The 26,761-nt window shown below is 40.7% G+C and overlaps 1 protein-coding gene across 4 annotated transcripts in view; it reads right to left on the reverse strand.

Annotated features, from left to right (window-relative positions):
* Nucleotides 1–1,468: 1,468 nt before the first annotated feature.
* Nucleotides 1,469–26,761, reverse strand: part of sbno2b (strawberry notch homolog 2b) — a 57,373-nt gene continuing 32,080 nt past the window's right edge. For 3 of the 4 annotated variants that reach the window (XM_086223620.1, XM_086223623.1, XM_086223625.1), the window contains 28 exons: nt 22,360–22,536; nt 20,162–20,248; nt 19,431–19,536; nt 19,119–19,279; nt 18,903–19,036; nt 18,137–18,227; nt 17,867–18,010; nt 17,567–17,684; nt 17,365–17,470; nt 17,023–17,176; nt 16,688–16,864; nt 16,269–16,366; nt 14,802–14,884; nt 14,362–14,544; nt 14,039–14,160; nt 13,807–13,938; nt 13,572–13,707; nt 11,856–11,968; nt 9,990–10,061; nt 9,759–9,867; nt 9,589–9,660; nt 9,360–9,503; nt 8,919–9,013; nt 7,938–8,030; nt 7,681–7,812; nt 7,186–7,262; nt 6,700–6,890; nt 1,469–6,513 (listed from right to left, as the gene is read on the reverse strand). In XM_086223620.1, coding sequence (XP_086079746.1) covers nt 5,255–6,513; nt 6,700–6,890; nt 7,186–7,262; nt 7,681–7,812; nt 7,938–8,030; nt 8,919–9,013; nt 9,360–9,503; nt 9,589–9,660; nt 9,759–9,867; nt 9,990–10,061; nt 11,856–11,968; nt 13,572–13,707; nt 13,807–13,938; nt 14,039–14,160; nt 14,362–14,544; nt 14,802–14,884; nt 16,269–16,366; nt 16,688–16,864; nt 17,023–17,176; nt 17,365–17,470; nt 17,567–17,684; nt 17,867–18,010; nt 18,137–18,227; nt 18,903–19,036; nt 19,119–19,279; nt 19,431–19,536; nt 20,162–20,248; nt 22,360–22,536 — 4,566 coding nt within the window. In that variant the 3' untranslated portion in view covers nt 1,469–5,254. The remainder of the gene's footprint in view (nt 6,514–6,699; nt 6,891–7,185; nt 7,263–7,680; nt 7,813–7,937; nt 8,031–8,918; nt 9,014–9,359; nt 9,504–9,588; nt 9,661–9,758; nt 9,868–9,989; nt 10,062–11,855; nt 11,969–13,571; nt 13,708–13,806; nt 13,939–14,038; nt 14,161–14,361; nt 14,545–14,801; nt 14,885–16,268; nt 16,367–16,687; nt 16,865–17,022; nt 17,177–17,364; nt 17,471–17,566; nt 17,685–17,866; nt 18,011–18,136; nt 18,228–18,902; nt 19,037–19,118; nt 19,280–19,430; nt 19,537–20,161; nt 20,249–22,359; nt 22,537–26,761) is intronic. The other variant, XM_086223624.1, reaches the window with a different exon arrangement.

Raw genomic sequence — 26,761 nt, forward strand, 5'->3', positions numbered from 1 at the left:
ATTTGATAATGAAACATTATAGTGTGACATTTATGTCAATAGTCCTCAAGCACAGTTCACTCTGCATGGTGATGGTGGTGTTGGGCCGGGGCAAAATCAAATTCTGTTTAGGGCCCCCTAAAGGCTCGGACCGGCACTGAATGGGCCAAATTCAGATGCCAAAAAAAAAAAAAAGAGCTTTAAATGTAGAATCAATATAGGGGGACCCAGACAAAAGCAATCAATGCTCGATGTAGTTGAACCAACATCAAGCGAATGAAGATGCACTACATAGGTCATGTGATGCCAGCGCAGGAAGGGGGTTAAGTTAATAGCCACTATTTCTTAATACGAAGTACTCAAAGTTCAAAGTCTGATCTCCAGAGTGCAGGAGGGGCAATACGAGTTTTTTTAAAAAATATGTCTTTTGAACTTTATTGAACATTTACAAAAAAAATAAACTCTTGATGAAGAAGCATAGATTACAACGAATGACAGTGTATAAAAGGAAAAAAATTGGGGATTTATGTATGAAAACAAGACACAACGTTGCAAAAAGACAATAAAGGTAATATCAGGGCTATCCGATAAGGCATTCATAAAACCCAGAGGAACAGGATATGAATCAGAGCAGAGGCAGAAAAAGCGGAAAACAAAATTCAGCCTTGAATATAGCTGGTAGGTTATTGCACAGTATAAAGTCTGGGACAAACAGAAACGTGTGGGAGAACAGATTTCTGTTTATGTTTTGGCTGCTGTATCAGTGGGAGACGATAAGAATTTATAAACACACAAACACATCCATACACACACACATTCCAAATTTCAAATAGCAAACTTTGAGCAATGTCTAAACATATCTTTCTATCAATTTATCTTGTCTGCAGTTTTTTTTTTGTTTAAAACCATTTAAAACTAGGAAAAGGAGGCTTAGTATTTCTCCATTTTGCACAATGGATATGATATTTACCCAGTAATAAAATACTATTAATAATAACTGAAACTGAAATGGCCAAATGATCCATGTAATAAACAATATGATGTAATTCAGAGGATGGACCGGAAGGGGGCAATAAGTTGGCTTTGGTCTTAAAATAGTAGCAGCATCAATGACATCATCGCCCAGACCCGCCTTGGCCTCAGCCGGCCTGCTTTCACATTATTTTTAGTTCCGTGAAACTGTTCATTATATCACAAATCACCATATTGGGATATAAGAGGACGAATAAATTAACCCGCTCCTCACTTGTACGTCCCCAATAACACCGCAACATTCTCATCCTCGCGAGGGGGCCAATTCACTTCAGGGCTGTCGGATAATTCTGCTGTCAATTTTTTTGTCTAGGATTTACCGAATACACGCGCAAGTATAACATACACACATGGATATGATAGGTGATAGGATTCTAATAGATTATGATCTATGATTATCGATTGACCTGACTGTAGCCCTGTATCATGTGACATCATCTGATCGTGCACAATACTCTCTTGGCAGACCAGAGGTTGTGTGTCTGGAACCATAAACTGGTAAGTAACTAGAAGCCACACCGCCGTGATATAAATCTTGTTATTCCATGTAAAATTTCAGAAGTAGAAGAATAAAAAAAAAAAATCCTCCTGAGTTGTGAGGGAGCAGAGTGTTTGCGAATTTAGTCATTTTCCAACGCTGCACTGGCACTTCTTTGATTTCTTCCCTTCAGCGAACCAGTTTGATTCCTTTCACGAAACGAGAGTCTTTACGCAAGTTTTTAAGGCCTTTTTCTAAAACGTCATCACCCGGATGAACAAATCCGACTCAGTTTCAGCAATCTTCAAGTTTTTATTTGTTTACCAAGTTTTTATTTGTTTACAAAGTTAAGATTGCAATTTCATATAGTCCTTCCTTTAATGAGTAGAAAACCTTTTTAAAGAATTAGTCGAAAGGCACAAATTTTACAATATATACATTTGGATCTAAATTATAAATATATAGAAAAAAAAAAAAAAGCACAACCCAGAATAAAAGTGCTGAACACGGTTTCTTTTTTTCCTTTTTTTTTTACAGAAAAAATAGACTTTGTTTAAAAATACATACAATCAGTAGCATGTTTTTTGTTTCATTTTTTTTTGTTAGCAATAAATTATTTGAGTGATTTATATAATATGCAAACAGTGGAGAAACAAGAAAGATGGTTACAGTATACACAGAGCAATCCATTAAAGGTCAGAAACACAACAACAAGCTGACGTTCAATCATGAGCGACAAGGGAACAGTAACTTGATTATGCCATTCTTAGTGCAAAATGATAACACAATAAAAGGCCTGACTATGCTACGAAAGGACTCTTTGAAAATGGAGGAAAATCAACAACAAAAAAAAGCTTTATATTTCCTACAAATGCGGCCCGTATCCCTCTGATGCATAAAGCTTTGTGTGGCTATGAAACAAAACAAAACAAAAAAAAAAAAGAAAAAAGAAATGCATCTTTTGCACACTGATGTCTGGGAATGTGCCTGATGAGGAATAATGAAAGTGAAATGATCAGATATAAATTCAGACACTTAACGAGGAAATTGTGCTCTACTCAAGATGCTGCTGCTGCTGCTGCTGCAAAAAAAAGGAAGCATTTAGAAGAATCTGAGCGACTGTGAGCGAGTCAGCCTGATCCAAAAAAACCTCGAGGAGAGGGCTCAACGTTGGACTGATCGATCGCACGTTTCAGTACAACCCAGGTGCGTATCGACTCCGAACAATCTGCCAGGTTTAACATGAATTCAATGTCTTAACAATACAAATAGAAAATAAAACTGTCCACAGAAAATAATGTTCCTTAAAATAAGAAACAGCCTTTGATCTTTGCCCTAAGAAGGCATAAACATGTAGAATCACGGACATTTTCACGAGAACGAACGACGACGACGACCCCATCACATTAACTCTAGAACATAAATACAGCAAGAGTCACAGCACAGTTAAGAAAAAAAAATACACGTACTGGTTACTTTCAGCACTGTTATAAGGGGGAAAAGATAAATTTCTTATGTAACGCCCCACTTTTTTTTTGTTAAGCTTCTTCCTGAGATTGAAAGGTCTGATATTGTGGAGCGAGTAACTTTAGGGGTGTCTGTGGAATACTTTGGTATCTCTCTGCAAACCAAAGGCGTGAAAATGGTCTACAAGTTGGAGAAACTAATCATAAGAGAGAAAGTGAAATGAGCAGAAATAAATCCAGACACTGTACAGCAGTACAGAACAGTGCAAACATATTTGGTGGCCGGTTATAATAGATTTTGTTTTATAGAATTCTTGAAAACTAGAAACTTCCCTGACCAAACATTTTCTTAACTATTCTAATAATAAGCAGGATAACATGTCTAAAATCTAAATATCCCTTGAATATAAATAACAATAATTTTTTTTTTTTTTATAATAACAATGACTAAAACATCAAAAACGCATTGCGTTCATCCCAGGACTATACAAAGGTCGTAAGCATTTCAGAAAGACTGTGAAGCACAACAGAAAAAAGGAGACTCGTAGCACACCAAGGTAACCTGTTGAGGGTAAACAATACTTAGGCATTTCTCTTAACACAACAAATGTAGATTATGGTTTTATTGCTTTTTACCACTCTGAACGTATCCTCGCATGTTGTCATGAGCCAACTACAGTGCATCAGGTGGCCAGATCTCACAGGTTTTGGATGTACGATCATACACAGTCTAAACGTGATTCACGCACGTTTTTGTTTTTGTTTTTTTTTACAGCCTTGAAATCCGACTTGAAAATGCGTTTCAATTTTACATTGAAAATAAATTTTGACATTGTTCGGTGTTTTGTTTCACCCAGTGTTCCGGAGGAGTTACTGAGATTTTCTTTTCAGACCTCAAGACAAACAAAAAGCGTAAAGTTTGAAAATACCAAGCCAATCCACTGTGATGAATGACTGAAAACAAGTTCTCATGTTGGTCGAAACGACACGCGCACGAAAAAAAAAAAAAAAAAAACGACAACAAAAACAAACAACGACATCACCAAAAGCATTCGAGACTTTCCTGAGAAATATAAACTCAAATCAAACCAGGAGTCACATCACTGAATGTTATCGTCAGCTTTAAAAACAGGAATTTGTTTTTTTGTTTTTTGTTTTTTTTTGTGGACACTATTGTTTTGAATCCATGCTGTTCAATATCGTGTGCCATATTGACTACTTGCATGTTGTCTTTTGACCGGGGACAGACAGGATACAGTTAAAAGTCAAAAGTCTGCTGCTCCTGTTTGAGAAGCAAATTACAGGTTCCACAGACAATCATAGGATCACGTACAGGCTGAATGGAGACCCACCATCAGCACGGTGAAACACAATGATACCGATAGACTGAGGGGCTAAAAGTTAAATACAAATATACCATATTAAGTTAAAATTAAAACCAACGCTTAAAGAGTACAAATCTATACATTAGGCTACATGGATTTTTAAAGACTGCATTTATAGATTTCTCCAAAGGCACTGTTTGCAACAGCAGACTGCTGTTCCTCTCCCTTTTTCCTCACACTAGTGTTTATACAAGCAGGGAGAGAAACAAGAGGGAGCATGTGGAGGAAATGGAAATTGAGGCATTTCATGGCTTATCAGCTAAAAAGTTTCTTTTTTCTTCTTCTCCTTTTGTGTTCCAGTTCGTCACTATCTTCTGTTCCACTCAAACTGAGCCTTGCATACATACAGCCTTGTTATAGTCAAACGGCCATGAAGCGCAGTATAAGTCAAGCAAAGATGTGGTTTTTCACTGGAGAAAAGGCATTTAGAGCTTCCAGCAACTTCACCAGTCATACCTCATCAAATCAGCAGCGGGAGGTTTTTGTTAAATATTTCTACACAAGTATTACCTCGATAACTGAGCTTTTGATTTTACAGCTCTAATGTTCAATAAAATACATAGTCATCACATGTTTTTTCCACTTTTTTTTTTGTTTGTTTTTCAGCTGCCTTTCTTTGTGGAGGACACACTTTGGTGCAGAAATCTTGATATTGGTGGAGCCTATTATCACCCTAACAGCCTCAAGCAGGGGGACGCTACAGGTGGACAGAGAAAGAGGGTGAGCCAAGAACAGGACAGGCAGTGACGTGACTATAGGCCCTGAGGGGGAGGAGGAGGGAGTAGGTTGAAGGGTGCGATCAGAGACAGCAGCGAACAAGCTACTTTGAAAGACACAATTAAAAAAAAAAAAAACAAGAAAAAAAAAACCCAGAAGAAAAGTTTAGTCCACATAAGCTGTTGCTGTTTAAAGTCTTAATCTTGTTGCCGGTAGTGAATGACAGACTTGCGGTCTGGCCCAGCCTGTAGCATGCTGTTCAGAGCCTCGCGGACGTTAAGAGCGCCAGAACTACAGTGTCCGTTGGATAAAGGAAGCGGGTCTGACTGGGGGAGGACATAGTTTGAGGAGAAGCGAGAGGATGAGTTGGAAAACAGAGATGAGGAGGAAGAGGACGGGCTAGAGAAGAGAGGAGAGGATAACGATGCTGGGATGCAGATAGATGTTGGCAGGAGGCCGGCGGAGATGTGGGAAACCAAGTTGTTTGCTGCTGAAGACGTGGAGGACGTAGAGGACGAGCAGGGCGAGGAAGAGGATGCAGGACTGCCTTTCTGTGTGGGCATATGGGGAGACATGGGCAAGTCAAATAAATCTAATAAGTCTTGGTGGTTGTTGGCCAACAAGCTGTGGTTCTGCTGCTGTGGAGGCTGTAGATGCTGCTGCTGTTGTAGTAAAAGAGGCGGTGGTATCTGTGGTGCATGCTGGGTATTGGACACATTCGGGGAGATGAGAGACTCCAGATTAAAGTCGTCTCCAAATGCTGCAGGATGTCCCGTCAGACTGTCTAGATTCAGCCCACCCTCTGTGCTGTCTGGGGAGGGGGACGGAGAGCTACCAGTCAGGTCTAAGATCTCATCCAGGGGATTCTTGGAAGACAAACTGGGAGATTGTGCAGCCTGATGGAGTGGAAGAGACGGGCTCTTAAGCTCTGGAAAAGAAGATATGAAGGACTGGGAGCAAAACAAAGGGAAATTGGAACTGAAGACGGCTGAGTTGTGCACAGGACCCTGTTTGGTTGTGGTGGTGGTGGAAGATTTGTTTGGCCAGCTGTTGTGAGTCATTTGCTGAGTTTGGTTGAGATTTCTCTGTAAGGACAAAAGGTTTAGGTTCTGGGAGGGCTGTAAAGTGGTCTGACTGCAAGTGGCTTGCATTCTGTGCTGAGAAATACTCCCCACTTGTGTCCTTTGAAGAGGGTTTTGGTTCATGTTCAGTTTCTGTTTAAGGATCTGGCTCTGGACAAGAGACTGAGTGATGGACTGGTTGTGTATGGGTTTCTGGCTGAAAAGATTTGCCAGTAGGTGTTTGTTTTCCTGTTCCCTTTTGCGCATGCACTCTTCAGCCAGCAGTTGCTGCACAGCCTGCGTTTCCTTCTCTTTGCGCCTCCTCTTCACCTCCTCATCCATTAGCAACAACTCCTCACGCACACGGGCCACGCAGTTCTCGGGGATCTTGATACCTAAAACAAATGAGATGTATTTTAAAGTTACAGTCGCCAGTGAGGTTAAACCAACACTTACAAAAGCATGACTTTTAAACCACCATCTAACCACATCAAGCAATACTCCTGATCATGTCTTTATCAGTCAAGTACGACACATCAGTTCTGCACTGAGCCAGTTAAGTGCACCACCGATGTACTCACCGACTTGCTTGTTATGCTGTTTAGTTTTAAGGCGAACGATCTGCAGGATGCTAGAGCTGGTGATGTCGGACACTACATCTGAAACCCGCTTCCACACACGCAACAGAGCACCACACAACATGTGGTACTGACGGAGGCGCATGCCCTGTAGACACTCCTGGCCCTCCTCAATTTTCTTACATTTCCCATTCCTGTGTAGCGGGCAGAGGAAAAACAGGTCATTTAGGTACCCACCAAAAGGGACAAAAAGGGAATGAGATGACAGGCTCTGAGACCGGCGGCCAATTAGCTTCACTCTTGTGTTTAAACACATTGATCATGTGACACTTGGAGGTTATTTCTTCCTGATTAGTTCTCAGGTGATCAGCAAATCCTTGGAAATGGCATCTGATCCTAAAACCACTCTAGCAGGAGCCTCATAAGAAGCAGCCTGATTGGATCAAGTGAGCCATTAATCCCAAAGGAGGGTTGTGTATTCCTGCGTACCAGTTGGCATGGCTACACTTCTTGAAGGAGAAGGTGAACTGGTTCTCCCAGCTGTCCTTGGCTTCCTCTGGAGTAACCTGGAAAAGTATAAATAAATAAATAAATACAAAATTAAACATGGATCAACTTGGAACAATGTATCAAATATTTGCCTTAATAGACAAACTTTAATAATCAGAGTACATGTGCAATATCATGAACCATCCTCATGTTATTCAAGAAGCGGTACAGCCTAAATGAATATGTAAATGAATTTCATCACGCCGCAGTTTAACTTTCAGGTCTTGTTTCTGTTTCTGCTATACAGTACTAAACCCTGCTTGGTCCAGTACTGGTTCATGACCTCACGGGGGCAGCAAACACATGTGTAATAATAATCAAAACCATTGACTCACATGGTCTTTAATAATCTTTCCCCTTACTCCACAAAATATACCTGCAGATATGAGTAATTAGAAAACTATGGAACCCATCAATGAACAGTTAAGCCGTCACCTTTCGGTAACGTTGGTGTAAGTTGTCCAGGCTCTCAGGGTGGGTCTGCTTGCCAATGTTGGGTTTATAGATAATGAAGTTCTTTCCTCTTCCTTGTTCCGCTAGCAGCACACACGGATGGTTACCTCGCAGCTGTGGGAAATACAGCACGGAAAGTGAATTCTCCTGAAAAGATGTTTACTCCTTCGAATTTCAGTGGAGATTCATTGTTGTGTGAGATCAGAGCTTATCATTTTACACTTATGACATGGACGCACCTTCTGGGACAGGTAGAATCCCTCATCAGGACCAGTGAGCTTCTGAAACTTGTTACAGGCTTCATCCCAGGGCATACCTCTGTCCACACTGATCTACAGGGGCAAAGAGATGGAGACTGAACTGAACAGACATTCTTAGAAAGGAGAACAAAGCAGCTGGAGTGCTTACCAACAGCCCGTTGTGCGGAACTTCTTTTTATATTTAACAACAGCTATACAATGGAGGTTAACCAACACTTGGGATCTTCCTGAATATATCCTACATCCAACACTAAAACTCAATGCTGCACAATTTGAAATACCAAATGTAACCTAGATATGACATTTCAAAGTAGCCAAACAAGCCTCGAGTCTGAGGCTGTAGGCTAAATTCAGGAGACGTCAGTAATTATCCTGTTCCCACCTCCTACAACTGTCTGGAGAGGCTCCTTAGCCCCGGGCTAACCCTGTAAGATCACACTCAAACTGTCAAGAGTGACAATCACAAACTCAAAGGGGCATCAATCAAAACCAGAGTTAACAGATGATGTGGAACAGATTTCAGAACTGTACTAGGTCTTTGTGAATAATAAAACTCAAGAAAATCATGAAGTCCCCATTAATACACTGTGTAGATTCCTTATCTGCACTTGAACATGAACATTTCATTGTTTTGGTCTACAGAGGGCTTACAATTCTTCCTTTCATCGACTCATATCAGAAAGCACCCAGTTTGCATTTTTGGGCACCAAGTTTATTTACAAAATCTACTTGTTCTTGCTTTCTTGGAAGGGACAACCAGAGTTTACATTCTGTTCCAGTACAAACAGGGTCACATCATGAGGCTAAGATCAGATTTCTATAAATGTGCCCATTAGATGAGCTGCTGCCCTTCATGCAGCTAGAGACTGATGCCAACATACAACAGACTGGGGATAAAAAGATCTCTCTCTAGATGAAAGCCCTATTAATATATCTGAGGTGATGTTAATAGGTGTGTACCTTATAGAGAATAACCTGTCCATCATGGGGGTTTCCAACTGTTAAGAAAGTTTCCTGCTTTTCTTCATAGATCTCATCGTTACCTGGGGCGAGGTCTGTCGGGAACACAAAACAAAGATTAAGAACCAAGTCTCCCCCCTCCCTTTTTTTTAAATGAGTCCCTTCAGGGCCAATCTCAATCCAATGTGACATATGTTGACAGATGCACAGCAGCGACTGAATTCTAAAAATGTTACTGATATAATGGATGTATAACTTGATTGTGGTCTACTATTGTTTTCTTTTTCATCAAATACCCATCAATACAGCTGACAAAGTGAAAGTGGATTTTTTGTTTTCTGGATATTCATGGTTGTTGTTGGGTTTGAAATAAGAATCCCAGCTTGTGCTATTTTGTATAACCTACAACCGCGCTCCTGAACATGGGCTTGACAGCTGTACCTAAGATTCCCATGTCATATTTTCCCTCCTTCTTGTCCTTCTCGATCAGGTAGTCAAAATTGTCAGTGAAGTATTGGAAAAGATGGTTCTGCTTATGGACCTCCAGGCCAAGGATGCGGTTCAGAAACTTGGTGATGCTGCAATCTGAAATAAAAACACAGAAGACAACTGAGGTTAGTGGTACAGCTGGTAGTCTCGGCTGACACATTCTTGGTTCTAGGTACTCCACCTTTCTCAGTACTGAGACCAAAGCGAGACTCCTTACAGAAGATGCCCACATCCATCATTCCATGTTTCATATCTAAAATAAGAGGAACACATAGTTGCTGTACTGATCAGAATCCAAACATAGTCAACTTTGTGCTGGTCATGCAGCAGATGTTTAAGTTTCCCACATACCTCTGAAGAACATGGCATCACCTCCGGGGTAGCCTTTGGGAGCTGGCACCTTGTTCTCTATGTGGCCGAGGATTGCTTTGGTGATTTTATCCAGAGCCTTAGTACCATACTACAAGCAGAGGAGAATACAATTAATGAGGCCAAGTTCTTTCCAAAGGTTCTGCTCTGAGAGAGAAAGACCCTCAACACTTTCAGAGTTGAAGTTTAAGGATATTATGGAAATCTGCCCACCTTGTTCTCAAAATTATACTTGCTCAGGTCTCTGGATTCAGTGGCTCTTCTGTCTCCATGGGTTAAAGCACCCTGCATTGTGGATTAATAACAGTATTATTAGTCGTAGTTTGATCACGATTACTTTACCAGAACAACACTGCGGGTATAAGCTTGCTGTGGGGCAAATATTACAGTTAGCCATCTCCACCTCTTCTGCTTTCTGTGCACTACTATTTTCAAAGTCCCCTCGCAATGTGAAACAACACCTTCTGAGCTGGCTAGCTAGTAGCAACCTGTGCTCTGAATGAAAGCAGCTGGTTTTGAGTAAGATTGATTGAGACGGTGCGATGAGGCAGGCCCACTCACGGCAGACCTATGATACAGCCATGTACTGGCACCTACTGACCAATGTTTGGGGTTCTTCTTCAATGTTTTTTGCAAGGGCATTGTCACTGAATCCGGAGCTTAACACATATAGCAGAATAACAGGTTGAGTCGAACTTCTTACATAATGTGGAGGAACGTCTGGCTATGCGAGATGAGTATTACTACGTGAGACAGGTATTACCACTATTAGTTATGCTGCCTCTAGAGGGACATCCCGGCATGGATATCCAGCCCTCTCAATTCTAAATGTTCCTACTACTTGGCACGCTGTATTTGAACGGAGAGAAATAAATAGAAATTCTTCACACGTACGTAGGAAATACATTTGTAACCTGTGTAATATTAGTGAGAATCATGGTGCAGCAGCACACTTTCACACCCTGGTCACAATACAGGACGGTATTCTCGTATGAATGGGCGGAACTGTTAGATAACGGAGCATATTCTCGGCAGGTAACAGCATGTGAAAGTCTCATCACATAAACCACGACATAACTGACAAGGTTGAGGTGTGAAATGAAAAATCTTCAACCACCTGCTGGCAGGATTTTGTCATTATTTGCTCATGGAACATTTTTCAGAGTGACAGAGACACAAGCCAATCAAGACAGTTCATGTCAACACGATTTTGTTTTTTTCTTTTCCATTTTTATGCCTCAGTTTGACCACACGTCTATTTGATCTGTTTTCCATACTTTCATATTAACTGTGTGGGAAGTGGAGGAACATGACAAGGAAGTAGAATCAATACCAGACTGTGTGTGTGTGCTGCCTCTGCCCACACACACACAAATACCCTGAAAACAGCCAAACATGACTTCATAGCTGGAATTAGCCGGTTACAAAGGTATTCAACCGTCTCTTTAGAGTGACAGTGTGTGTGTGTGTGTGTGTGTATATACACTTGTGCTGTATCAAGTTCAGGCAGGCCTCCACATGAGATGTGACCCATTCTCATACAGTTACTGAAAACATGGCTGGCAAACAGAGGAATGACTGCCTGGAATCGCCGTCCCCTTGCACCCATGCCCTATTTCCCCCCAAAATAACTGTCATGCTGTGTCACTATGGAAATAGATGACTGGTCCTGCTGAAAAGCAATGATAATCATGGAAAATGAGCACAGACTTAATTTATCCAGACAAGGTCTTCTTTTTTATTCTTATTCCTGCTTATTCAGTTTTCCGTTATTAAGCAAGACAGGGGAAAGACCCAGAATCTCTTGAGGTTTGGGGAGAAAAGTTGATGTTGCTTCAGGAGAGCCAAAAACAAAAGAGATTCTGTGGAGAGTCTCTAAATAAAGGACAGAGGATGAGGGTAGGAGGAGGAAGCAAATGCTGAGTCGATGGCAACGTGGAGCACAACAATCAATAAACCAAAACACAGATCCTCTCTTTTTATGGCACAGTGATTCTTATACACTCAGTAAGATGAAAATTATTTTCTCATGAAACAGATCTCATTCAGATCATAGAAAATTAAGGCTGTGATATTTACCAGGCTCTCCAGTCTTTTAGCCACTATAGAAGCAAAACGTCTCTCCCCAGCTAACTCTGAGATGAGGAAGATGTACTCTGGAGCTGTCACCTGATTGGACCGATGGGTGCGACCTGGACAGACATGAAAATGATGAGTTTAAACATTTGAATATCCCAGGGCTGAGATCCAGTGGACAATAGCAACAACAAATAATATTTACAATGAGGATTGTAAAATGGTTTCATACCAAATTATGTTTATGTCCCTTCAATTGACAGTCGGGTCTATCTCAGAACTGAAAGGTTATAAATAGTGTCTCGGAGCAACAGCCAATATCTCAGGGGTTCTGGTGAAGCAGGCAGATACAGTATGTGGGCCAGAACCACATCCTCTGTGTCTGATTAGAAGCTTAAAACATGTGAGTGAAGTTGAGAAATCCACTGGATCATATGAAGGCAGAAAAACTGAAAGGCAACATTGTTGTCAAAAGAATAGTTTGCCAAATTGCTTTTCAGCAAAAGTACTCTGCTTCTTTTGTCCCCAACATGGACTGATGTGATCCTGCATGGACTCTTAAAGTCTGTTCAAATATGACTGGTTAGAATTATTCAGACTACAAGTGGAAGCTAGAAAGTGTCCAGTCCCAAAGGCTTTCATAGAAGGGAGAGAGATTGACGGCTGCCACATGAACATATATTTAACAGAAAAAAGGTTACAGAAAGAGTACATATTCTTGATGACATAATGTGACCTGAAATATAAACACACACACTTGTACTTAAATCTTTGTGAGGACTTTCATTGATGTAATACATTCCCTAACCCTCACCCTAAACCTATCCATCTCAACTGACTTCCTGACCCTAACCTTGACCCTAAACCTAACCAGAACCTAATTCTAACCTCGACCCTGAAACCAAGTCTTTACCTTCAAACGGCCCTTTGAAGATGTGAGGATCGGCTAAAATGTCCTCACTTTCCAAAAATGTCCTCACTCTGTTGGTTAATTACGTATTTAGTCCTCAATATGTAGCAAGTACAAGAACAAGCGAGCACACGCACCAGAGGCGCTGTTAATAGAACGAAATACTGAAGCAGTTAGCTAATTAGTGCAAACAATGAAATCATCAGCTCTTGTGATGGTATTATGTGCGCGCGTGCGCGCATGTGTGTGTAGGAGATTACTGCATATAAATAATGAACAGGGGAGGCAGAGATTTATCTGTCTAATCTTGGTGCCTTGCTTCTAAAGACCTAACAATAAATAACCGGCCAATATTTGCAACAGTTTTGAGGATGAGAGGTCAAATTTTAAGGACAATCTGTGTGAAATAAATGAATGCATTCACAAGCTTGTATCGCCAGTGGTTTTTCAGTGAGAAAACTGTCCTAATTTGGTAATCTTGAGGAAACAGTGGGAGAGATGTAGCCAGGATGTGTCAAGAGGGACTACTGTGTTTATACTGAATACTCAGTTAAGTGCAGAGCTCATATTTTTTTACCCACTATCGTAATAAATGCAGAGAAAGAAAGAAAAAAAATCACTTCATTGAGAAAAATAAATGCTGATTAAACTAAGACACAAGATCACAAATGCTGTAGTCCCCTGTAACACAGCTGCAGATACAATATATGAAACCGTATAGTTGTATAATAATATCAATCTATATTCTCAAGCACTACTGTGCTGTTTCTTTTGGAAGTCTCATTGTAAATAAATTTGATCTGACTCACCAAACTGCTGAATGGCCCTGTCTGCGCTCCACGGCAGCTCCAAGGTCATATGGACCCTGCGTCTCTGATTTTTCACTCGCTTGTCTGCCTGCAGGGAAATCCCAGAGCTGGCTGCCTCCGAGATAATGGCCACCAACTGAGAGAGAGAGAGAGACAGACAGAGGTTCGGATTAATGATGAGATTGTAAAAAGTAGTGCAAATCTTTTCAGGATTGATTGTTTAGAGGCATTTCACCTTCTCTCCACTCATGAAGCGGTCTTTCTCCTTGATGTTGATATGGTCGATGGTAAGACCCTGCTCAGCCCGGGACTCATAGCGGACGCAGCCGTCAGGACGTCGCACCACACGACCCTTACGACCAGTCATCTATGGGAGAAGATGTGAAGAGATTCATACATCCTGACACATAAAAATAATACGAATGCCACCCAAAACCCACATTTAGAAGTGGTGGAGTGTCCCTTACCTCTGAGACTTTGTCTGGTCCTCCGAACCTATCAATGAGTTCATCCAAGGTATTGAGAGGTAGTTCTTTTCCCAGCTCGGATATTTTGTTGAGGAGACCCTGCTTCATCTCCTCTATCCTGACTGTGAAAACATATCAGAGAGGACAACAACTCAAGCAGGCAAAACTAACAAGTCTGAGTGGAGTGTAATTTCTCTGTCTAGACATGCAGCTGTTTTGATGGCCTTCAGAAAATATCTTCAACCTCTCAGACATTAACGACAACAGAAATTACGTATGAATATATATATATGTATATTTATATATTTTAAAAAAGCCCCTACCTGTCTGGCAGCTAGTGTGGTTCACAAAGATGACATCATCATTGTCTAACAGGGAGTCTGGCGAGGAGTTGGAGTCTGTATCCATGCCATCAGAGTCACTACTGCTGTCGTCACTGATGTTGATGACTCCGCCACTATCCACTGTGTGCTTGGGTACCTTAGGGTGGCGACCTCGAGGTTTACCTGACAAGTGGCCACGACATGACAGTGAGAAACTAGAACAGCTCAATGACTGCTGTTTACTGAAATGATAAGAGGCTTTAAAATAGACACCAAATGAAAAAAAGGCAATTCTGTCTTAATCAAGGATGGGAGATTGTATCCAAACAGATACAACACACATATTTATGTTGTTATGCGAACAAATACCACTCTATTAACTACTAGCTAAGGCCCCATGGCAAATGTCTGACATGGTGTTACATTTACATGCTGCTTACGTTTTCTCTTATTCCCGGGTGCCTTCTCTCTTCTCTGTTTCTCAGAAGGGAAATGTTTTGTTACAAGAGACTGGAATACTCCCCTGAAAGAAAGAAGGTGAAAAGAAAAAGGAGGAGAAAGTTAAAATACACATGGTAGTTTTGACACTTAAAAACTGTATATTTCTGATTTGGCCTCAGTATCACTGTCAGCTTGTTGACAGGCAGATGAGCATGTAATATGTGATATAATCTCCTCAGACATTCAGGCATGTCTGCCAAGAGGTTTGAGGTCAAAAGAGTTCACAGCACACAGGATTTGCATTATCGTTCTCTTCCTTTCTCCTCGGATGAGTGACTTGTTAATTAAACTGCTGCTAATAACTGACAATATTGCCTGGTTTAATTAATCTCCAATGACAAGCACTTAAAATTAATGTGTGCCAAGACATTATGTAATTTCTGTGGGACGTCAAACGATCAAAATATTAAATGAATTTAAATGTATTAATATCCATAGCTGAATGAGATTAACTTCACTTTTTTTTTTCATGTTTGAAATGTACCTTAAAAGGGACATTTTTTCAAGAGTTAAGTTTAGTTTACTCTTATCAAAATCGAAGTGGACAAACATGTTCTTCTCTTTGGGTTTATTTAAAACATAAACAACCAAATCGACCAATCCTGTCCTGAATGTAGTTCTGACTTTAACAAATTGTAATTTCCAAAACAACTCGGGATTCAGCCTCCTGTTGCAGTGCACATTCTTTAAAGGCGAAATCCAGAAAGACTTAGTAAATGCGGTGATAAAATAAAGAGAAAGGAGGAGCCATAGATAGGAGCCATAGATAGGGACATAACAGTGGTGTTAACATCTTACAAGCAAACGAGAATCTGTAAACAAACTTCAAAACTGTTTATAATATTGTCAGTGAGAAAAAGGGAAACTTATATGAAGAGCTTTGTGGTTTTGGTGAGAGAATTTGACCATGCAGAGGAGGTAGGGTGTGGAGGAATATTTTCAATTTCGCTGCTCGCGCTCCCACAGCGACTCTATGGCGTCTCTGGATGTGGGTCGGGAGATTAGTGACTGTATTTCACTGCTGTTTGCATAAACGTTTTTGCAGCAGTGTCTTCCATCTTTCTTAAAAAAAACTCAAACCACACTCTGAATGTCTGGTGGTGCAATGTCAAATTCTTCCAAGTTTCTCAACTTTTGAAGAAAGGAAGAGGAGGGACAGGAGAGGGTGTGGACAGTTCATAGATTTCATATATCAAATATGGGATCATCGTATTGAGATGTAAATACTAAGGGCCTGTCTCTCCACTGCCTCCATAACAGTAATCCCAGCAATGGTCAAAATAACAAGCAGTTGGCCCAACTCTCTCAATTTTACTTTCAGTATTTCATACTTAAAATGCTTGGAAGTCACAAATGAACAGAAATGTCAAATCGATAAACAGTCAAAGCCTTCTATTCTTACTTACTCTGCTGCAGAAACAAATCTGTCTAGATGCCCGTCATTCTCATCCAGGACTTCTCTGGTTCGCGACTCTCCAGTGGACTGCAGGCCGATGACAATGCACTGGGGTGGAGAGATACAGATAGTCATGAACAACCAACGAGGTCTGCTTTGTTAGAAGAGGTAAACATTCATTCAGGCGGTATGATGGTACTTCCTATTCTCGACTCAAAAACAATATGAGGTACAATTTTCACTCCTTTTCCTATGCAGACAGAGCAAACAACTGCACACCATAGAATTCAGTACAATAATTTGGTTTGACCTTAGCAAATTTTCCCACTCATGCAATATATGGAGACTTTTATTTCCTGCTTGGATCTTCCGATGAGTCATTTGTAGTCTTTTAGATTAAATATATACACAGAGTGTGTTTGTGCTGACCCTTCCAGCCTCCAGCTCTTTCTGGGCCAGCTCCACTAGGCAGCGGACCTTGGCAGCGATACAGAGGTATTTGAAAAAGCGCTGGTGAGATGACCAGAACTGCCCCCACAGAGACTTCCTGCTGACCAGGCCCAGTTCGTCAGCTGCACGCATGAAGACTTGCAGTGCTTCGGCCCACTGGAGACAGATAAAAAGAAGTAGAAAAATTACATGCTGTATTTCTAATAATTGAATATCTGTGTTAGATACACTTTTTCTTTTGTCTCACTTGTCTACGAGACGAGCACATGCAAAAATGAGAATCACAGCTTATATGTGATGAGCATGAAACTCACCAGTTTGGCAGCTTTATTGTAGACCAGTTTGAAATCACTGTCCAGTCCGATCTCTTCAATACGGAAAGACACCCCTGAGAAACTCAGCTGTCTAGCAATGTACATCCCGCTCACTTTCATATCCATGGCAACTATCTCCATGGCGCCAACACCTCTGTATACAAACAGCATATAAATTATTCAACATGTTGCAATCATTGATCAACCAGCCATAACTGCATCCCAAGTGAAAGGATTTTTCCATTTGGCACTGCAATTTCAAGATATGTATCCACTTGATTGAAAGGATTCAGCAGACAAAATGCTTCACAGAGAAATCCTCCAACGTGTCACCCAACAAACCTCTTCTCGATGGCATGCAGGAAGTCATCAAAGGTTCTGAAGGGTGTGCCCTCACCCCAGATTCCCAGGCGGCTCATGTAGATCATGTTCTTTGGCTCAGAGGCACCTGGAACAAATGTATATTTCAAAACCCCTCTGTTGTGCTGTCTTGTGTTATGTTGCATTGAATGGATGTATGAGGGTTTATTCTGTGGCAGTCTACCTGTGGCACTGGCATACACCACTCTGGCCCTCGGCAGCTTGTTTTGAAGATCAAGCACTGCCTTGCCCATCTTTGTTGATGTAGCATTCTTGGCTTTGTGGCATTCGTCAAAAATAATCTTAAATTAGGTGATGTCAAGGGCAAACAACAGGAGATCACAAGGAGCGGCACATGGATTATCAGTTTTGTTTTGTTTTTCCCAAAACTTCCCTAGAAATAGAAATTGCTATTTTTTCCCCCCCATGTCTCTACAAGCTCTGTAGATAGATTTTGTGTTATATTGATCACATAAAAGGATACAACGCCATCAAAATCTGGCTTGCACCAGTCCAAGATCTGTTTAATTCTTGTCCGGTGCTGCCCTCCTGCCTGGCTCTCCCCAATCAGCGCAGCGTACGTTGCAAAGAGGACTCCTTCTGAGGTAGCTGTGTCTCCATACTTAATCTGTAAAACAGTCACACAGTCACCAAATATGGCTTGCTCAGTTTGCATTTTCTGCATGAATGCTTATGAAGTGCATTTGAGCCAAGAACTGTCTACTCCATAAACACTAATTCCACCTGGACTCACTTTGTTTAAGGCATGAACAGGAATAGTCGGCGCATCTATGTCTTTGAGATCTCTCTCTGCATCAAATTTCAGGTCATTGGATATGCTGAACCTGAGGGTAGGAACAGTAGAATTAGTAATTCAGTGAGCTTCTGCATAAACTTGCCCGCACATGCTCAAAATATCCTGGCATACAGCTGAAAACAAATTATAATTATGCAAATCAAGAATAGCTACAAGCAGCAATGAGGGGGCCAAGCAGTCCACCAGGGCATAGTCACCATGGCAACTATATGATCATGTTATAAGTTTTATGTCAAATGACCTAAACTAGATGTGTTAATGCGGTATCAGCTCACATTCTGTGTGGGATCTTTTGAAATGTCACCTGACAAAATAACCACACTTGTGAAGACAGTCACATGAATCACTACAAAGCACATACCTCCGCCAAGGAGTCTACGTAGATACAGAGTATCTTGACTAGTTAATCATTTGTGCCTTAAGATTGCCAAGATAACTTCCTGTTTGGCAGCTTTGAAGGTATGAAAGCAAAAATCCATCCGATAACTTTGAACACTGTATATGCCAAATTTTACAAAGAACAGGAATTTTTATTTTTCTAGCACACATGGGACTCCAATGTAGCTTCACTGCTTGGCCCCAAAAGATGACATACAGATTAATCTATGGTTGTTATCTAGGTTTCACACTGGCGTTGTGATCTTTGAATGAGTGACAGTGGAGGAATGGATGTCATCACTGTCTGTAACAGCTCATGTCTTACCATAGTGCTTTTTTTCTTCCCTTCAGGTAATTCTCCAGGATGATTCCTGCCACAGTACGTCCCTTTCCGACGCCTGCCCCATCACCAATCAGGAAGCCTGCTCTCTGGTTGTTCTGTAGGATCACCTCGTGTTGCTGGGGGGGGCAATAATGCAGAGTCAGAACAGTTTTAAAATGAATAAATGAATTTATGGAGTGCATCTGTGACTGCATTTACCTGGCAGGCATAGATGATGGCTTCTAACTGCAGAGCAGACAGCAGGCCACTATTAATCGTTGACTCAGGGATAGACAGCGTGTATGTGATGTCAGGAGGAGGGACACTGGATAGCGTGCTGGTCTCCACTACTATGTCAGGATGAGAAATTCCTATAGTGGCTGAAGAGAGGAAAAGGAGGGTTTTAAGAAGGATTTTTTTTTTTAAACAAACATTTAAAGCTGTATGGACAAAAAAAAAAAAAGCAAAAAGTATGAAAAGTTGTAATAATGAAAGTATGGCTGGATGTTGACTTTCAGTCTAGTGGCCTACATTTGGAGGGTCTGTACTCAGCGTATGTGTCTACATGACCCAGTTCTTCTGAATCCTCTTCCTCAGCTTCCTCTTCCTCCTCAGGTGCTGACTGGGTTCTTGGAGCCTGGTAACACCAGAGAGACTTTAGTGTTAAGGCCGTTCCCAGCATGAGCGCTTTTTGGGGTTTTTTAATTTTTTGATTTAGCAGGTTAAAGTGAAGAAACTGTAGCTGAAAACAGGCGAGCAGAGAGCAAGATTTTAGCACAGAACAAGTTGCACTGCTTCTGCTTAAAGAAGAATATTAACCCATGCAAAAATGAAAGATGCGTAAACCAGCTGAGCTTTGAAAGATTTTTGTTATTGTGCATATTCAGGCGACTTCGGATTAGTCCCATCAGAGAAATTTAAAGGGTCCTGCCTCTAGTCATTCAGATCCTAATAAAATGTAAGCAGTAATGTGATCGTCTTTGTGAAATGGAGTTTGCAGAATGTAAAACGTATGCAATGTGAAGCAATGCTTAAATCATCTGTGGTAACACAGAAACATGCAGTGTCAAAATGTGGCCTTCACTTTTAGATTAGTGGCAAGTTATACACAGACACTGAACAACCTCGGTTTTACTGGATTGCTGCACAACATCGGTTACAAATGTTATAACAAGCGTAACTATGCAGGAACTGACGCAGATAGGACTGATGTAGTTCAAGTGCGAGTTTTGGTTTCAGATTGGACAGGTTGGTGCGGCTACCTGAAATCCTCCTAAAGGTGGGGTGCTGATAATAGCTGTTATATCATCCAAACTGGCCAAGCCATGAAACCTGCTGGTGTCTTTCAGCTGTCAACAAAACATAAATGAAATAATACAAACTCAAATCAACACATTTCTAAATTCATGAGAAAATAGAAACACAAGCATGAGTAATCATTTGTTTGTATATCCATTTGGGGGGGTTGTGGGCACACTATAATGTCTTTTAGAGCTGGACTAAAGGGGGGGGGGGGGGGGGGCGAAGCAATTTGTTGTCTGGCTGTGAGAAGCCAGTGACAAAAACAATAAAAGGCAGATGAAGCCTAACTTCTGTGTCAGGGAAAAGTACGGTTGAAATGAGGGCAGAACAAAAAGGACAACATAAAAGGCTTTCAGAAAAGGGAAGGGGACATAAATGTACTTTTTCTCTCCTAATCTCAGACAATATTTTGTGGTAGCACTGACGCGCCACGGTCAAAAGTCGAAGACTGTTTGAACATTTTTATCTAGTGCCAACGTGCAACTATTGTGGTCAGTCACATGGGTTTCCACGTGATCAAATCTCCTGGGGTGCGCTGGCTGAAATTTAAATCTAGTTGGGTTTCATATAATTAAGATCATTCAATTTAAATTTTTTTTTTTTTTTTTTTACGGACGTTGTGAACAAGACATTTGCATGAGTGAAAAACAAAATCTGATCAAGACATAATAAATATGAGCTGCATGACAAGAAGTCCATCCAAATTGCAAATATTCCTTTCTGTCAATTTTAAATGGTTTGAGGTTTAACAAATGAACTTGATGTTACAGGAACACTGAGAATAAATGCTTGGGAAAACAGTTGAAGTTGGAGAGATGTATGGTGTTCAAGTGTTACTGATTGCTCACTCAGCAGCCATCGTATCCCTCCAGTTTACAACTGAAATGCTAAGTGGAAGCACAGAGCTAGTGTTAGTTGATGACACTGAACCATTAAGTGTCCACTGATCAGAAAGATGAATTTGCACAGCGCATCAAAAACATAAGATATGCAGTTGAGGGTAAAAGACTAACAAATGACAGAGGAAAAATGCGACTGGAGGGACCCTTGTCAACGGAGGGAGTGAGGGTGTGGAAACGATCCTATGCCACGACTTTTGCCGTCACCAAATCTCAACTGACTAAAAACCTTTCCTATGGTGAGATGGACTAAAGATAGCCTGGTGAGACAATCTGTATTTCACCGGCTCAAAAGTTTAGCTCTTCAGCTATGTCTGGAACCCTTCCTTTCTAAAGGCAAAGATATCAAACCAGTCAGAACTATATTCTAACTGCTCTTCCACCACCTGACAGTAATGTAGCTCCCTATAAGTTCTCTTCCTTGATGACAACTGGCAGAACAAAGCAGGCGAAGTTGGCAGTAACAAGAAAAAAGAAGTAACATTAGTTGAATGAACATAGCTGTAAGTTCATTTACTGCTGAAATGGACTCAATAACAGCAATTAAATGAAAACAGGAGGATGCACTTGCAAAATGTCTTTGCAGAGAGGATGTTTTAACAGTGCTTCTGACTGGAATTGGCAGGGTACCGTCAAAGGCAGTGCTTCACCTTTTCATGTGTTCCAGACATAACTGCAGAGCCCAACTTTTCAGGGTTTCTCCAGCTAGACTTTAAGGTGTTTTGCTGGCCCATACAGGACTTACACTTAAACAATACCCCTTTCCCACTGCACATACCTGCGTACATGTGTGTCTTTTGAAACTTCAACTAAATGTGGATATACCCCTGATGATTAAAAAAAAACTTGATAGAAATTGTAAAAAAAAAAAAAAGGCAAATGTGTCAGAAAGGAGAAATTTCTCCCAGGGTAATGTGTCAATGTCCTGTCCTACAAAATGCACGGAGTGTACTAAAGCCTCGGGTTTAGCGTGGATTATTTGGACTTTGTGTATTTTCACAAGAACAAACATGAACCCAGCTACACCATCAAAGTCCCAGCTGAGAGACAACCATATGGTCCAGTGATTTCCAGTAGGGCAAGTGTTTACACAACAAGAGGAAGTGATCATCTGAAACCTTGCTTGGTGTCTGGTCACCACCATTAATGAGAGGACACACGTGTAGATTCAGACTCATTGGTTTAATGTTCTAGCTGTACGATGAGCTGTTAGTGTGGCAATGTGTGTGTGTGTGTGTGTGTGTGTGCCTGCTACTGACCTCCAGCTGGCTCTGTGCTGGTGTGGTGGTGGTACTAGTGTTGACATCCCAGAGGGTGGGCACCGTGTCCAGGTTATCTGTGCTGATGAAGGACTGGGCATCAGCATACTCCGACAGTGAGTCAGCCGGAGAGGAAAACAAAGAGTTTGTGGAGAGGTCATCAATGCAGGACAGGTCCTGAGGGCACAGAAAGAGAGGATAATGAAGTTACTTCATCCCTTCACCATCAAATTCCACGAGACAAGAAAAAGCAACATCTATCAGACAAAGCACAGTGGCTGCGTAGCATAGGAATGATGATGATAAGAAGTAAAAACGGTGAGAAGTAACAACTGATGGGTAAAACTGATATTATAAGTTCATTTTGGTGTCCAGCAAGTACTGCACACGATCAAGACTAGAAGCTTAACCCTTCAAACTGCACACATGTTTGAGAGTCAGCATGTAAAATAGAGAGCGAGGGTTGGGCATATTAAGAGTGCTCTGCTCTGTCTGCACGTGTGTCGTTTCAGCCATGGCTGCCTTCCAGTCGCCTCTATTCATATCCTTTTGGAACCATTAGCATGCCATGTTCTTTAGCCTCATACAGGCACCCGTTTGGACCCTGTGACAATTTTAAACATGGTTGTGGGGAGATTTGGTGATAGGAAGAGCAGAACAACAAGCTAGACAGAAAATGTTTTTTGGAAAATTTGATTATTACTTTGTTCTTTCTCAATGTGTGTGTTGCTGTACTATGGATGCGCATAAGAATTTAGTATGAAGTAGCCATAAATTCAACAAGAGGGGCTGTCGTGTTGAATTAGCATAACAAGCAGTGTGTAGGATATTAGTGGGATATTTTGGTTGAAATGAAATACAATACCTATAATATAACATCTAATTTTTTTTTTCTTCATTTGCTTATAATGAGCCATTTATTTCATAGACAGGGGGTTGCCTTCCACACAGGATACCATTTTGCAGCTACAGAAGCCCAAAATGGATAAACTACCACGTCTGCATTTTGGTGTGCTCCTTCTGCTCATTTCTGTAGTCTATCCAAGCTAGTTTTTCTATTTTGGTTTACGATGTTGACTAAATACACACACAGAGGGTACAGAGGAACAATGGGACAAGGAAAAAAGCTAGTTTACAGAAACTGAGGAGGAGAAGTTTTAAACTATATTCCCATACTTGGTACACATTTAAGTATTGGTTTTAGAGGTCAGTCTGCAAAACATACAAGCAAATACGATTTAAAATGCTTGATTTCTGAATGGAGTTTGGACCAAGATATTTCAGCATTATATTGATTAAGGATGCACAATATACCTGCACTCATATTAAAAGTGACCAACTTCAACCTGTATTGATGTGTCAGTACAGGCCTGATGCAAAATTATGAGTAAGTGATATTTGTGTTAGTCCAGTATTGCTGTCACTACAAAGCGGTAAATATATGATTTTTGCACCTCTCCGAAAGTTTTAGACATAAAGATGACATGTTTGTCAGTATGTACAAAGGATGAGTACAGAAACATATGTATTGACAGCAAATATTTGCCACTGGCCATCACAGCAATAATTGTATTAATTGTATTTGCCAAAAAAAGGTTCCTGATTTTGATCCCACTGCAGACTCTCTTAAAGGAGGCAATTCAGCCACTAGATGTCACAAGATCTTACACACTTCTCCTTTAAATAACATAATTACCAGAAATGTTTGGTTACCCTGCACATTTCTGTAACAACCTGTCATTTTACTGGGCTACGACGGCTTTCGTTACATGAACACAACACTTGCAGAAGAGGAATTTGATGACACAGCAAGGACTCAAAGTCAAACCCACTCAGATAAATGATTTGTTGTGATGCTTACTCAGTTCAACAATATGTTGCTACTGATTAATGCTGAGAAGACTTCTGCCGTAACGACCTGCTAGCTATTACAGATATTACACACACACACACACACACATACATATATACACAGTGCAACTGAAATGGCTTTGGAAAGATGGGTTATTTTAGAGGAGCTCAGCTTATCAGTGTTGGTGATAGCTCTCTCTTCAGCACTTTCAGCCTACCTTTCTCTTTGTGTGCAGCGAGTGTGTGTGTATATATGTGTTTCTGTTCTTCCTGGGGGCAAGATCAGGCATGTGCCTGAAACAGGCTCTCCAGACTTGTTCTACCCTTTTGATTGGCTGAGCTGAAAAACTGCTTTTGGGTGACAGAAAGGTGGATCGGGAAAGCCCCTACAAAATAACGGCACCTCTCCATAACTCATATTGTATCACTTTCTTCCACTTTTCCTTTTTCTGTTTTGTTTGTTATTCTCGTCAGCTGTGAGTCTTCCTTCCTCTCCCGTCATATTCTATGTCTCCCTCCTTTCTCTCCGCCCTCCTTTCTTGGCTCATCTGGCTGAGGACAGATGAGTGAACAACAAGGCTCTGAAAGGGGACACTGTGTCACCAGAGGCATCATTCCACAGACACATAATAGTGGAAACACAGAGATAAGCTCATGGACACATGCATTTTATGATGCTAAACAGCATATGCTGTTTCGGACAAAATATTTTACTTGATTGGATCATCTGGACTTTTGTCAGTGTAACAATGGCAGATCATTTATCGAGTATTGGATTACTATGTGGTCTCACAGGTCAGTTTTGTAACCATTTACTTATTTGTTGTCTGGAAGACAGGTTGCCAGATTGTGTTTTGCATCGATAGAATCCCAAGTATGTTGAATTTATAACAATATGTCATGAGTACCCACTTAAATATAACACATGCACAGACTGGGCACAGTTAAGAAACCCCTTAAAAACTTTAATGCCTTCAATTTGCTACTTTACATTAAAGCTGGAACAAGCTCTGAGTTAAGTTTTTTTTTCTGTAAATATGTGAATTATTTTTAGGTATAAAAATCATTCCTCTCTTGGGCTTTTGAGGAAAACCTACAAGGCACATTGAAAAGCACATGTAGCACGTCCATTTGCGAGCACTGTAATGATGCAGTGATATTGTAGCAGAGGACCAACAGCTCTGACACAGAAAAAAACAAAAAACAAAACAAAACAGAAAACTGCAGCAGGTTAGTGTTAACCAAGCTAAGGCCGACCTCAGTACCATGCTCACTGAGTTGTTAAGAAGAGTAAACAAAAACAAACAGCGTAACAGAGGCAGCAGTGTTTGTCCTGCAGCAGGCCTGTACCCACGGCCAGTTCATCTATTCCTAAGACTTGGCCCTGCCAAGCAGAGATAAGGTTTGAATTCCAACTGCCCCGATGCTAATCTGGCCCCTGCTACAGCACACAGTGAACAAAAAAGAAAAGAAATCCTAATCCTGCCTCACTCACATGCTCTCCTTTCTGCCACAGGTAAAAACACACACACACACATATATGTGTGTGTGTGTGTGTTTTTATGTATGTATGTATGTATGTATGTATACATATATACACACACACACACATATGCACACACGCACACATATATACATCTACATATTTCTTTGTTTTCTACAGTTTTTTTCACACTTGCATTCAGTGAATGAAATCTGATTCATATCTTAATTTCATACATTTCTGGAAATACCCAGTGAAAAAAATCTGTGTACACACAAATACAAAGAAGGATATATGAAAGACGATGCACATGTTTTTTCCAGTCACTTGGCGACCTTGTGTTTTTAAACAAGCAGTCTTTCACATGTCCCTCTTCTACAGAAGTTCCTCCGCTGATCTGCCTGTTCCCCTCCCCACTCCTCTCTCAATTTACAAGTGGAAGCAGGGGCAGTTTTGTGGTGTAAAAGGTTTGTCTCCTCTTATGATTCTGTGAAGTAGAAAAACAATTGACTGAATTGAATTAAACGCTCAGTTGCAATCAATCACAACCAAACTCAGTTCCTTTGGACAGTATAATAATAAACTATAAAACATCTAAATGATAATAACTATTAAACCTCCAAACAACATTTTTTTCAGATTAACTGAATTCTTTTTACGTCACATCAAAATTGTGATGAAAAGCAAATCTAACAAAGCCCTCCAACTGCAGTTACTTAATGTAAACAAACAGTTTTAAGTATGAACCACACACAATTTTATTAAATAATCTGTCGCTGGTGATGTATTTTATCTGAGATGAGAAATTTGAAGCATCCTGCCACACCCCCTTCTTAAAAAAGTACTTCTTGAAGCAGTTGAGATGTAACTGCTTTTATAATGCAACACATAAGACGAATATACATGTAATTCTAATCATCCGTTGCCTTCGCAAAAATTCTCCAAATTAAGAGTAACACTGGTAATATGTACTGATAAAAGCCTGCCTACCTTCTATCTTCAGAGGGTTTACTCTTTACTATTAGTGACAAATTCTAATTTCAAAAGTGCAATCAATGACCGTTGCAC

Source organism: Aulostomus chinensis, chromosome 14 (genome assembly GCF_037954235.1).
Source record: "Aulostomus chinensis isolate RoL2024-O1b breed Wild chromosome 14, RoL_Achi_v1.0, whole genome shotgun sequence".
Taxonomy (NCBI): Eukaryota; Metazoa; Chordata; class Actinopteri; order Syngnathiformes; family Aulostomidae; genus Aulostomus; species Aulostomus chinensis.